At 39.5% G+C, this 14304-nt stretch overlaps 1 protein-coding gene across 1 annotated transcript in view; it reads right to left on the bottom strand.

The window, feature by feature from the left end:
• The window catches only part of mycbp2 (MYC binding protein 2), a 412376-nt gene that overhangs the window by 259640 nt on the left and 138432 nt on the right, over positions 1 to 14304 (bottom strand). The window contains 1 exon segment of the mRNA XM_051926880.1: positions 9270 to 9389. Coding sequence (XP_051782840.1) covers positions 9270 to 9389 — 120 coding nt within the window.

Here is a 14304-nt window from a genome sequence, read left to right as displayed (position 1 = left end):
CATCATTAGTAGAGGAAACATCAAAATCAAATTCAAGCAAATCCAGAGCATCTAAAACTAAAGCAATGCTACTAGGTAGTATAGTTCCAGGTAATTATGCTCTTGTAAATGTGTCAAAATTTGCCTCAAAGTACTTGATTCTTCTTCAGCTTCCAATTCAGTTATTGCCAGCATGATACATCCCAATGAAACTGACGCAGCCATCATGGTACCTAACATACAAACATGGTTAGTTTGTGATATATAGATGATAATTACGCAACTCTTTACTGTGACACTACTGTGAAGCATGAATAATCAAGCTGTTTCTATCTGAGCTCATGCTTTTGATGCCCTTAGTTCCTAGCATGTTTCTAGCCTGTACCTCTGTACCTCTTTTGCAAATCTGGGCCTTAACAAGGAGGTGAATGAGACCTTCAACTCCCTTGGTCCTTGTTCAAAGAAGTAAAGGCAATTTGCAGCTAGCAACTCCAATCTAATACAGGAGACTGAAAAGCAGATGTGCTGATAAGTGCAAAAAACAAATACATGTAACTTTAGACGTTTGAGTGACCAACTGACTCTGTGATAGACTGCCACTCTTAGGTTTTTACTTGGGCAATTTCAGAACATCATAATCCTGAACGGAATAAAGACAGTTTGTAAGAAATATAAAATTTATGGATGGCTGGAGATAAATGAATTGTAAAAAATATGTAATATTATTCTTCATGAAGAACCAGATATCACGCTATTAATTTAAGCCCAAGTAGCACAGCCTTTTTTTTTTTTTTTTTAATTTTATTTACCCTAAGTTCTTGTCTATAAGCCGGACTCATGTATTAGCCGGAGACCAAAAATCATACGAATTTTTAAAATAAAATTGTATCATAGATAAGCCGGACTCATGGATAAGCCGAACGTACTATAACCTATAACTAATAGAAGGGAGGGAGGTCAGTGGTCTCACTCGCGCCCATTTAATTTCTTTAAGGGGGGAGAGAGTGTGAGATATTGGCGTCTCTCTCACTCCCCGCATGGCGCGGTTGGAGCGGCCGGAGCGCGTTCTTTCTGCTCTGGGCGTCGCCGAGTCAACACGAGCGCATAGCGGTCATTTAAATTGTGATTTTATATGTAAGCATATTTAAATATATATCGCGGATTTCTGCGGACAATGGGTCTTTTAATTTCTGGTACATGCTTCCTCAGTTGGTTTGCCCAGTTGATTTCATACAAGGGACGCTATTGGCAGATGGCTGAGAAGCTACCCGGCTTACTTTTCTGTCTCTCTTGCGCTGACTATCTGTGATCCTGCCGTATGGGGATTGAGCAGGGGGGCTGTTTGCACACCTAGACGATACGGACGCTCGTCTAAAAATGCTGAAAGATTATCTTCACGTTGCTATCTTTTGTAAAGCTGATTCCTGAAAAGACATGCTGCACAGTGCTTCGCATACTTAAAAGCTCGAAGGGCACGTATTGATTTTTGACTGAAAAACAAACTCTCCCTCTCTCTCTCTTTGTCTGCTCCTGACGGAGGGGGTGTGAGCTGCCGCCTTCAACAGCTTTGTGCCGCGGTGCTTCGCATACTTAAAAGCCAAACAGACATATTGATTTGTTTGCTTCACTCCTTTGAAGAGGAAGATATGTTTGCATTCTTTTAATTGTGAGACGGAACTGTCATCTCTGTCTTGTCATGGAGCACAGTTTAAACTTTTGAAAAAGAGACAAATGTTTGTTTGCAGTGTTTGAATAACGTTCCTGTCTCTCTACAACCTCCTGTGTTTCTGCGCAAATCTGTGACCCAAGCATGACAATATAAAAATAACCATATAAACATATGGTTTCTACTTCGCGGATATTCTTATTTCGCGGGTGGCTCTGGAACGCAACCCCCGCGATGGATGTATAAGCCGGACTTATGTATAAGCCGATATTCTATTTTTTCATTTTCACAACTTTTTTCCTTAGATAAGCCGCGGCTTATGGACAAGAACTTAGGGTATTAATTTTATTGTAATCATTCCATAAAAATAGATCAATTTATACAAAAAAGAATTGAAGACAAATCAAACCCCACCCTTGAGAAGGAGAGCATGGCCGAAGGAGAATTACTTAGGGCTTTTTAATAGGGCAAAAATAAACAAAAGAAAGGAAAAAAAAAAACTTTTATATATATTATATATTATATATATATTATATATTATATATATATATATATATATATATATATATATATATATAAATAAAATGGAGAAGGGAAAGAAATGCGGAAATAATTATTTCTTCTTATTCTAAAATATTATTGATTAGATCCTGCCAGGTTTTGAAAAAATTCTGTACAGATCCTCTAAGAATTTGATTTTTTCCAATTTCAAATAATATAAAACATCGGTTTCCCACTGACTTATCAGAGGAGAGTTAGGATTCGTCCAATTTAACAAAATAAGTCTGCGTGCCAAAAGTGTAGTGAATGCAATCACAGTTTGCTTGTCCTTCTCCACTTCAAGTCTGTCTGGAAGAACACCGAACACAGCTATTAATGGGTTAGGAGGGATTGTGACACTAAGGCTGTCTGAAAGGCACTTAAAAATTTTGGTCCAAAATGATGTTAATTTGGTGCATGCCCAAAACATGTGACCCAGTGAGGCAGGAGCTAGGTTGCAGCGTTCACAGGTTGGATCTTGCCCTGGAAACATTTTGGACAGTTTTAAGCGAGACAGATGAGCTCGATATATAATTTTTAGTTGAATAATTCTATGCTTTGCGCATATGGAGCTCAAGTGAATTCTTTGCAATGCTACCTTCCACTCCTTTTCTCATATATTAATTAACAGATCTTTTTTCCCATTGTCCTCTTGGATCTTTGAAAGAAAGGGACTCTAATAAAATTTTATATAATGCGGAAATGGTGTTTAATTCCTCGAAATTGAGCAGTATTTTTTTCCAGCATGGAGGAGGGTATGAGATGAGGAAAATCGGGCAGTTAACAAAGTTTCTTATTTGAAGATAGTGAAAGAAATGTGTAGCTGGGAGGTTGAATTTGGAATGTAATTGTTCAAAGGATGCAAAGATATTGTCTATATAAAGATCTCTGAGCAATTTAATCCCAAATCTTTTCCAAGTATTAAAAACTGGATATGTTTGCGAGGGTTGAAAGAGGTGGTTCTCCTGCAGGGGTGCCACAGATAAAAGATTTTCCATCTTGCTTTCTAAATTGGTTCCATACTCTGAGTGAGTAACAATTGGGTTATTAGTATATTTGTGATAACTTGCATTTATTGGCGCGCAATGCAGGGAATATTAAGAAGTACTGCTGGATTTTACTTCTATTGCAGACCAAGCCTGTGTATGCTCATCTATTTGTGTCCAGGTTTTTATGGCTTGTATGTTTGCTGCCCAGTAATAAAACTGAAAATTAGGTAAAGCCATGCCACCTTCTGCCTGAGGTCTTTGTAGTGTCGCTCTTCGGATACATGAGTGTTTCGAGTTCCAAATAAATGAGGTTATAGTTGAATCTAATTGCTTAAAATACAATTTATTGATATATATTGGAATGTTTTGAAATAAAAAAGAAGTTTAGGAAGGATATTCATCTTAACAACGTTAATTCTTCCAGCTAGAGTGAGATGAAGGGTTGACCATCTATGCAAGTCTTGCTTAATTTTTTCCATACAGACGGCAAAATTTTGTTGATAAAGAGCTTTATGTTTACTTGTGATATTTACCCCTAGGTATTTAAAGTGATCTGCTATGGTAAAAGGTAAGGTGTCCAATCTAATATTATATGCTTGAGAATTCACTGGAAAGAGTATACTTTTATTCAGATTAATTCTGAGACCATATATCTTTTGAATTTCTGAAAGTGCTGTTAAAACTGCAGGCACAATATTTTCTGGGTCCGATATATATAAAACCATATCATCTACATATAGAGAAATTTTCTGTTCCAGTCCTTCTCTGATAACCCCCTTTATCTGATAAGAATTTCTACAGTGAACCGCCAGTGGTTCAATGGCAATTGCAAACAGCAGTGGTGCAAAGGGGCATCTTTGTCTGGTGCCATGTTCTAGCTTAAAGTAGTCTGAACAAATGTTGTTAATACAAACTGAAGCTTCTGGATTGGTATACAGTAGTTTGATCCATGCACAAATACTCAGGTCAAACCCAAATTTCTCCAATGCAGTGAAAAGGTAGTTCCATTCAATCATATCAAGTGCTTTTTCTGCATCCAATGATAATATCATCTCTGGGGTGTTTGACTTTGCTGGTGAATATATTACATTAAACAGGCGTCGGAGATTGGAAGATAAGTGTCGGCCTTTAATAAACCCAGTTTGATCCTGTGATATTACCGAGGGCAGCACTTTCTCCATCCTTCTAGCTAGAATTTTTGAGAGTATCTTAACATCATTATTCAGGAGTGAAATTGGTCTGTATGATGCACATTGTAACAGGTCCTTATTTTGTTTAGGAAAGACGGTGATTAATGCTTGATGAAAAGTTTGAGGTAGAATTTGATTGTCTCTAGCTTATGTAAATGTTGCCAATAAGAGGGGAGCTAGCTGAGTAGAGAATTTCTTATAAAATTCTACGGGATAACCATCAGGGCCTGCTGATTTCCCGCTTTGAAGTGACTTTATAGCATCTAGTAATTCTGATAGGGTCAGAGGTTTATCCAGTTCCTCAGCACTTAAAGCATCTATTTGTGGTGTCTGTAATGCATCCAGAAATGTATTCGATTGTGTGTTGTCTTCTTTGAACTCAGTAGAATATAAGATTTTATAATAATCTCTGAATGTGTGCATTATATTTTTATGGTCAATGATTTCTTCTCCATTTGTGTTGGTGATTACTGGGATTGCATTGCGAACTTCTTGCTAGTGGATTTGTTGAGCTAAAAGCTTATTAGCTTTCTCTCCGTGTTCATAGTAATGATGTCTTGACTTATAAATAAGTTGTTCAGTTTCTTTAGTTGTCAAGATGTTGAATTCTGTATGCAGAGCCTGCCTTTTCCTATGAAGAGCTTTACTTGGACACCTGGCTTGTTCTTCATCCATTCTAGTAATTTCACTTCTTAGCTCTGACACTTTCTTGGTTTCTAATTTATTTCTGTGGGAAAGATATGAAATAATCTGTCCTCTTAAGAAGGCCTTTAGAGTTTCCCAGAGTGTTCCTGCAGAAACCTCTGAGGGTGTGTTTGTCTCTATGAAGAGGCTGATTTGTTTGGATATAAATTCTGTGCAGTTCTCGTGTCTCGTCTGCTAATAGAAGAGGGTTAAGACGCCATCTGTGAGGTGAGTGTGAGGGGCATAATGATTTTAGCTCCAAGACAAGAGGGGCATAGTCGGAGATAACAATTGTGTCGTATTTGCACGATTTAATCGTAGGCAGGAAATTATTATCTATGAAAAAATAATCAATTCTTGAGTAGCTATGATGCACTGGTGAGTAGAACGAATATGTTCTTGAGTTTGGGTTTAGAAACCTCCACGGGTCTGATAAGTTGTGGTTGGTTACAAACGGTGTAATTGTCTTTGCAGTGTTTGATGTCATCCAACCCTGTCACAGGAGTCCTATCTAAGAGTGGATTTAAAACACAATTACAGTCCCCAGCCATTATAATTTTATGAGTGTTCACATTGGGAATGGATGCAAATAGATTTTGCATGAATTCCTTATCATCAACATTGGGGGCATAAACATTTATCAAAATCATTTTACTGTTAAATAAGTTGCCCATGACCATCACATATCTCCCTTCAGGGTCCGATACTACATCTGATGCTACAAATGGGACTGTTCTGTGTATGAGAATTCCCACACCTCTAGTTTTCTTTGTAAAGCTAGAATGGAACATTTGGCCAGTCCAGTCTTTTTGTAGTCTGGACTGATCCTTGCTTAGTAAGTGGGTCTCCTGTAAAAATACTATTTTAGCATTTAAGCAAGTTAGGTGAGAGCAAACTTTCTTTCTCTTTAATTCGTGATTCAGGCTTTTAACGTTCCAGCTCACAAAGTTAACTGTCCCCATCATGGAGACATTGACTCTGAGTTTTTAATGTCATTTTATATATAGCCTGCTCTCCTTCTCTCCACCCTTTATCCCCCCCCCCCCCCCCCCCCATTTTGCCTCCCCACGTGAGGCTAGATCCCACTTCGCAATGTCCTCTGACATACGAAGAGACAGAGCATGTCCAAAACAAAACAAGCCCATAAACCGAATCCCCCCCCCAACGGGCGTTTGAGAATTAAAACAAAGTAGAGATATCTATTGCAGCTACATATAGTGTCCAAGTAAAGAAAAAGATGTATAATTATAATACCAGTCTCTTTAAAAGTGGATCCGACAGGAGATAAGTCCTTCCCATGCCATGACAGAATACGGCTCATTATTGACTTTCAAAAGAGTGTCGGGAACAGCTTCTTTAATTCCTTTTCAGCTTCCTCCTTGCTTGAAAATACATAATATTCGTTTTGAACTTCCACTTTCAGTTTGGCGGGATACAAGAGGCTGTATTTGACATCGGCTTTCTGTAGCAGCTTTTTAATGTTAAAGTAGGCTGCGCATTTTGCAGCTGTTAATGGTGAGAAGTTGGGGAAAATACGAATAAGATTATTTTCAAATATAATCTCTTGCCTGCATCTGAGAAGTGCCATCACATCAAGCTTACATCGTAATCGCTCGAAGCGGACAATAAAAGACCTGGGTTTAAAGGTACTTGATCTGAGTATGCAATAAGCTGCTGCTATCTCGGTATCTAATTTAAAGTCATCTCCAATTATTTTAGAGAGTAATTCTACTGCAAATTTCACTGGGTTTGAGCTTTCTCATTTTTCAAGTATACCTTCAATTCTTATATTATTCCTTCTGCACCCATCTTCCAGGGCCACAAGTCTGTCTCCGAGTTTTTTGCATTTGGAATTTGCAGCTGTAGCTTTTTCATCGGCGTTAGATGACAATTGTTATTGTTCTGTTGTTTCAACTCGAGCCGTGAATGCCTGCTTAACGTCCTCCAGCTGATCTGATCTGTAACGTCATTCATCTGATCGGCAAGTTTTTTCAGTTTGGATCTATTTTCTTCAATGTGTTCCTCTAATTTCTCCACGATGCCTTTAAAGGTCGTGTCAAAACGTTTAAATAGACGCATTTCCTGGTCTTTGTTATCCTTCTTAAGCTCACTTATGGCCGTAGCCGTGGCAGTGGCCAGTGTAGCAATCATCTCTTTCATTATCTCTTTCAGTTCAGACAGTTCACTTCAGCTGTCGTGCTCTGCGAGTGGGATTGCAGCTCCTGTTACAACAGATGCTGCGGGCTCGCGATGAGTAGATGTGAGCACATACTGCAGGGCCTTTTCTAGTCTTGATTGATCTTCAGAAATCGGCGATCCATCGTGACCTGTATCATTTGCACCCTTGCTCCCATTTTCACTCTTGACTAGAGACGATACAGTGGAGCGGGGTCCTAGGAAATCTGCGCATTCGTCTGCCTGTTCCAGGTCAGTCTCCAAGAGGCCATACCTCGCACTCGGGCCGAATGTCTGTCCAGACTTTGATGCAGCTTTAAGTTTCTTTTCCGGTTCATTCTGACTTCTCTTCTTGTTACTCATGTTTATATATTGTAGTGGAAGTTCCTTGGGTTGGGTTAAATACAGGATACCTCTAAATAATATGAAATACGTGGGAAAATAAAGCCGCTGCTAGCGGAGCTCCGCTTCAGACGTCCATCTCCTGTAACGGACGAGACCAAATCCCTAGTAGCACAGCATTTCCTGTGTCACTAGGGTTTAGTAAACAAACTTTAGCCACTGTTCTAAAAATAAATACATTTCACTTTCTACTGCTCTAGCCTAGGGTTCTATAGACGACAGAGCAAATTGCTGAATTTGCTAATTACAAATAATTGAGTTATTAAACACAGAAATGGTCTTTAAATTTTGTATCAACATGTTTTTTCAAAAACTCACCATACCAAAAATTAGCTACATTCACACTACTGCATAATCCACCCTTTTCACTCATACAGCACATGACACAGATCAGATCATTCGAGAAGTGTGAATAGAAAAAAAACAATTGTAAACCAGAACAATTCTGGTCAGATTCAGACCATTTTCATATGTGGTACTAAATCTGAGACAGAGATAAGTAATTTAAATGTGACCTACTTCTGAATGCTAGAATTGGGAGTTGCATGGAAATTTATATTCCTCAATTAACTTTATGCCAATGTTTATGCAATCATAGTCCTACCTCTGCACAGAAAGTGAAGATAAATTATTGCAGTACCAACTAAGCCAATGGAAAGAAAGTGACTTAGAGAATTTAATAAACACATTGGGCAACTGTTGCCAGCCAATATAACCAGCTGCTACATGTTTTTTGAGAGGAATTGCCCCCTGCATGAGTAGATTCTTCCAAAATAATCTTGCAGACAGAGGTTGACATAATCAAACATATCCCTAGACATTCTGAAATTGTCAAAAACTACTATATCGCATCAAACTCTTCTCTCCCCAATTGTCTTGCCGCCTTTCTCATCCCTACAGGTTTCTTTGTACAGATATGGCAGTAACAATTGTGCTTAAAGCAAGAGTTATAATCTTTCATTTTCCTTTCCTCTTCCTTGCCATCACATGCCAACAATTCACAGATATCTTGCACTGAAAACAATGTTAAGTAGCCTAGCAGCCAACATGCTGTTGGTGTTCATGATGGTCAAAGACAAGACACATTTTTATTAATTTTGCACATATGGGGCACAGTCAGGATAGATATCTGTATACAGTATATACATATCAGATTGGGAAAGTTTACAAAATTAATTTGAAAAAAGTCAAATAATAAAATTGGAAACAATAAAGAACCAGAAAACTCCGAATCCAGTCACTTGGATCACTTGGCTCAGTTAGTTGGATTGTTAAAGGAAATACACTAAAGTAATTTTAAACAACAAGACTAATCTGTTTAAATTTTGGATTGTCAGAAAAACAAACAAATAAGACTAGTTATGTTTAAATTAACTTGAGTGCAAAAAACTACCTATTTAATCTTAAATTTATTTTATTGACTGTTACAAAAAATATACAGTTTAATTAAATTCACAACAACTTGAAGCTTCAGTTTTATCATTTGCAAGCAAAAATTATTATGATTGAAATCAGTAACACAAGTGGGTAAATATATTGCCAAGTGTTTGACAAACATTCTTTCCAGTGGTATTGATTTCAAAATTGTATTATCTTCAATTATCACTTTCATTTTAATTGTAATGTTCAATAAGATTTTCAAACCTGAGTGATGAAATCCACAGCTGACTTGAACAGCACGAAGATCACAATCAAAGCGTACTGTTCCTGGCGGATAGGTAGTAATTTTACTGGCATCCTTGTCTCCTCGTTCTCCACTGCCATCTGGAGATTAAACAGTAAAACTAAAAATGTAAATGATTTTGACAGTCTGATGTGGGAGGAAAAAAAGCACTGCAAATCCTTTGTAAAAATCAAAGATATGAATTCAGGTTACTTCTGTTTCCTAAAAAGAACTGGTAAAATCTTTGTCCAGTCAAATTAAGCAGTTTTAATTTGAGGGATGATGAAAAGCCTCCTTGGAGAACCAAACCATATTGCACTATGTCACAGCTGTAGTCTACGCACCCCCACATTATAATTTTATGGAGTTTTTAAATTGTTAAGATAAAAATTATTGACAAATACAAACTTACAGAAAATCAGTAGTTCACAAATCTGAACAGTGTTTAAGTGCATTTGAGCTTCTGAATTGAAGATCAGCTTCTCAATTCAATCACTCATAAAGAACCCTGTCTTCAATTTAAATGCTCGAACTTACTTGAACACACTTCATTTTGATGCACTACATTGATTTTAGGGGAAAGAAAAAAAAAAGTGTTTTGAATATTGTGAGTTTACGTCTAAATAACTGACATGGGGCATTACATAACCCAAGTAACTTCAGATTTTTTCCATGAACACTGGAGCATTGTTTGAAGTTGTTCAGCGTTCACCCCAACTGGTGCCCACTGCAACACACTGAGTAAAAAAACTTTGTTTTTCTCATTCTCCATAAAAACAAAGTTAAAATTTTCTCAGTGATCATTACAGCTGGTCAGTGATCTCAGAGAAGTTTATAAATTAAGAAAACCAAAGAGAATGATTTTCGAGACAGGCTCATAGCTATAATACACACACATCCATTTTCACTGCAATTAAAAATAAAACAGCCAAGGGTCAACATTGCCAGAGTTGTTAAAGTTCACATAGTCAACTGGTTCAAGCAAGCTCTCACCAGAGATATCAAGACTACAAAATGAACCAAGGAATTTACAGCTCATTCTAAGCTTGTCTTTTTGACTAAGAATAAAAAGGTATTGCTAAAACCTCCCCCACCCATTCTCTCATGTTTAGGCAAGAAATAAGGCTTGAAATAATCAAGGAACTAATCCATAAATGCAACAGTATACCAACAGGATGTAGAAACAGGCTGTTTTAACTGTACTTGTAGCATTATTTCATTAAAATTATCTATGGCACTATTACAGCTTGTGGCAATGCTGTCTTATAGGTATGGCACTCTCTTTCTCTTGACTCACTACAAGTCAACCTATTAAGTTCACAAAAACAAACTTATCTCCTCGGTAAGAAAAGAACACTGGATAGTAACAGCGGAAAGCAAGAGACTGACTCTCTCACTTACATGCTTATAAACCATTACATGATGGTCTATAAACATATTTTTTAACAGTTTAACTAGTATTATGTGGAATATGATGGAGTTGCACAAAAAAGAACAAGGAATTACTCACCATTTAATGAATATCCATGCTGGGAAGAACATGTACTGTATTTAATCATAAGAACTTAATATATTTCTACACACTGAGTAGAAGCCACATATTACTAGTATTACATTTTCTGCTAAAACACAATTTTAAACTGTCATTTTCTGTTGCGTTTGTTACTGTATATGCAAAACAGAAGCCTTAGAGAATTAATGAAAGAATAGGACTAATAAAGAGAATAGGTCACTGCAAGTTATGTTATAAATCTGCTCTGTGAAAACATCCCAATAAATAAGTGCTAAAAAAAAAAAAGTTTAGTAACATTTTAAATGAGGAAATATATAAAAACGGTGCTGGAAATTATGAATTTCTAGCAAAACTAGGCTATTGCATTACATTCCCACTTTCCAGATCCTTGATTAAGCAAAATCAAACCTCTCAAAAGCAATTACTAACAATACCAAGTGTGTTCTGCTAGGGAATAAATGAGGCATCTATTGTGAAGTGCACAAAATACCATAAGGAAAAAAGTCTCAGGTGTTTCTTAAATGGTGAAATATTTTTGATATTAACAGATCTCTTTTTAAACTGGCATTCCACACCTGGAAAAATATTTATGCAAACTGATGCTTAAGAGTAAATAAGATTTCAAACACTAAATTTTAATTATATGGTTGATCAAAAACTGTAAAGTAAATTTTTTATTTCAAATTACAAATGGAGGACTTCCATATCCTTCAGGTGGTTCATTTTACTTTTCATAGAAACCTAATTGTAAGTATATGAATCTAATAATATCAAAAATCTCCCCTGTGAAAAATTCCAAACATATTTTTGCATTTTTATTTCCATGCAACTTATCTATCCTAACAAAAATTCTATGGAAATGTGTTTTGTATGACTAAATAATTGATAAAGTTGATGTGTATTTGAAAATAGCATCAGTCACATGACACTGCAATGCTTTGGACCTGCTTTTTTGTGGGCTAATGTAAATAGCTTGAATAAGCTATAGACACATACTTTGTCATCAGTATCTAGTCCTTGAATCTACAGTGTGACAGAGAAACAGGTAAAATAACACAATGCTACTATACTTGCATAAATCACTGTCATACTTAAAAGAGAAGGCAAAATTGTATTTATCAAGGAACAAAGAGACACTAAACACCACATAGGTAATAATACAACTTTTGCAAAGTTGTATTATTATCTAAATTTAAGAAAATGTAAGCAGTTCAATCACCATGTTGCAGGCCAAAAATGTTGCTGGTGTTTCAAATATTTCAAACTACAGTAGAGTCTCGCTTATCCGACATAAATGGGCCGGTAGAACGTCGGATAAGCGAAAATGTCGGATAATGGGAGGTGTTAAGAAAAAGCCGATTAAACATCAAACTATGTTATAATTTTACACATTACGAGCCTAATACAGTGGAACCTCAGTTCACGAACATCTCTGAACATGTACAAATCGGGTTATGACCAAAAAGTTTGCCAAACTTTTGCCTCTGTGCACGACCACACACTCGGTATAGGAACAAGCCAGTTTCCCTTTCGAGAGAGAGACAGACAGACAGACAGACAGACAGACAGACGCACGCACGCACGCACGAGAGAGAGACAGACAGACGCACGCACGCACACGCGCGAGAGAGAGAGACAGACAGACAGACAGACGCACACACGCACGCACACGCGCGAGAGAGACAGACAGACAGACGCACGCACACGCGCGAGAGAGAGAGAGAGAGAGAGACAGACAGACAGACAGACAGACAGACGCACGCATGCACACGCGAGAGAGAGAGAGACAGGCACACGCGCGCGAGAGAGAGAGAGACAGACGCGCGCGTGCGTGCGTGCGTGCGAGAGAGAGAGAGAGAGAGAGAGAGACGCACGCACGCACGCGAGAGAGAGAGAGAGAGACAGACAGACGCACGCACGCACGCGCGCGAGAGAGAGAGACGCACGCACGCACACGCGCGAGAGAGAGACGCACGCACGCACACGCGCGAGAGAGAGACGCACGCACGCACACGCGCGAGAGAGAGAGAGACGCACGCACACGCACGAGAGACGCACGCACGCACACGCACGAGAGACGCACGCACGCACACGCACGAGAGACGCACGCACGCGAGAGAGAGAGAGAGAGAGACGCACGCATGCACACGCGCGAGAGAGAGAGACGCACGCATGCACACGCGCGAGAGAGAGAGACGCACGCATGCACACGCGCGCGAGAGAGAGAGAGAGAGACGCACGCATGCACACGCGCGCGCGAGAGAGAGAGACGCACGCATGCACACGCGCGAGAGAGACAGACGCACGCATGCACACGCGCGAGAGAGACAGACGCACGCATGCACACGCGCGAGAGAGACAGACGCACGCATGCACACGCGCGAGAGAGACAGACGCACGCATGCACACGCGCGAGAGAGACAGACGCACGCATGCACACGCGCGAGAGAGACAGACGCACGCATGCACACGCGCGAGAGAGACAGACGCACGCATGCACACGCGCGAGAGAGACAGACGCACGCATGCACACGCGCGAGAGAGACAGACGCACGCACGCACACGCGCGAGAGAGACAGACGCACGCATGCACACGCGCGAGAGACAGACGCACGCACGCACACGCGCGAGAGACAGACGCACGCATGCACACGCGCGAGAGACAGACGCACGCATGCACACGCGCGAGAGAGACGCACGCATGCACACGCGCGAGAGACAGACGCACGCATGCACACGCACGAGAAAGAGAGAGACAGACGCACGCACGTACACGCGCGAGAGAGACGCACACGCGTAAGAGAGAGAGACGCACGCATGCACACGCGAGAGAGAGACACACACACACAAGAGAGACACGCGCGCACGCACACACACACGCACGCACGAGAGACACGCGCGCACACACACACACACACACACACACACACGCACGAGAGACACGCGCATACACATACAGTGGTGTGAAAAACTATTTGCCCCCTTCCTGATTTCTTATTCTTTTGCATGTTTGTCACACAAAATGTTTCTGATCATCAAACACATTTAACCATTAGTCAAATATAACACAAGTAAAACACAAAATGCAGTTTTTAAATGATGGTTTTTATTATTTAGGGAGAAAAAAAAAATCCAAACCTTACATGGCCCTGTGTGAAAAAGTAATTGCCCCCCTGAACCTAATAACTGGTTGGGCCACCCTTAGCAGCAATAACTGCAATCAAGCGTTTGCGATAACTTGCAATGAGTCTTTTACAGCGCTCTGGAGGAATTTTGGCCCACTCATCTTTGCAAAATTGTTGTAATTCAGCTTTATTTGAGGGTTTTCTAGCATGAACCGCCTTTTTAAGGTCATGCCATAGCATCTCAATTGGATTCACGTCAGGACTTTGACTAGGCCACTTCAAAGTCTTCATTTTGTTTTTCTTCAGCCATTCAGAGGTGGATTTTGCTGGTGTGTTTTGGGTCATTGTCCTGTTGCAGCACCCAAGATCGCTTCAGCT

The sequence above is a fragment of the Erpetoichthys calabaricus genome, chromosome 4 (genome assembly GCF_900747795.2).
Source record: "Erpetoichthys calabaricus chromosome 4, fErpCal1.3, whole genome shotgun sequence".
In the NCBI taxonomy this organism is placed as follows: Eukaryota; Metazoa; Chordata; class Cladistia; order Polypteriformes; family Polypteridae; genus Erpetoichthys; species Erpetoichthys calabaricus.
This window is presented reverse-complemented; position numbering and strand designations above follow the sequence as displayed.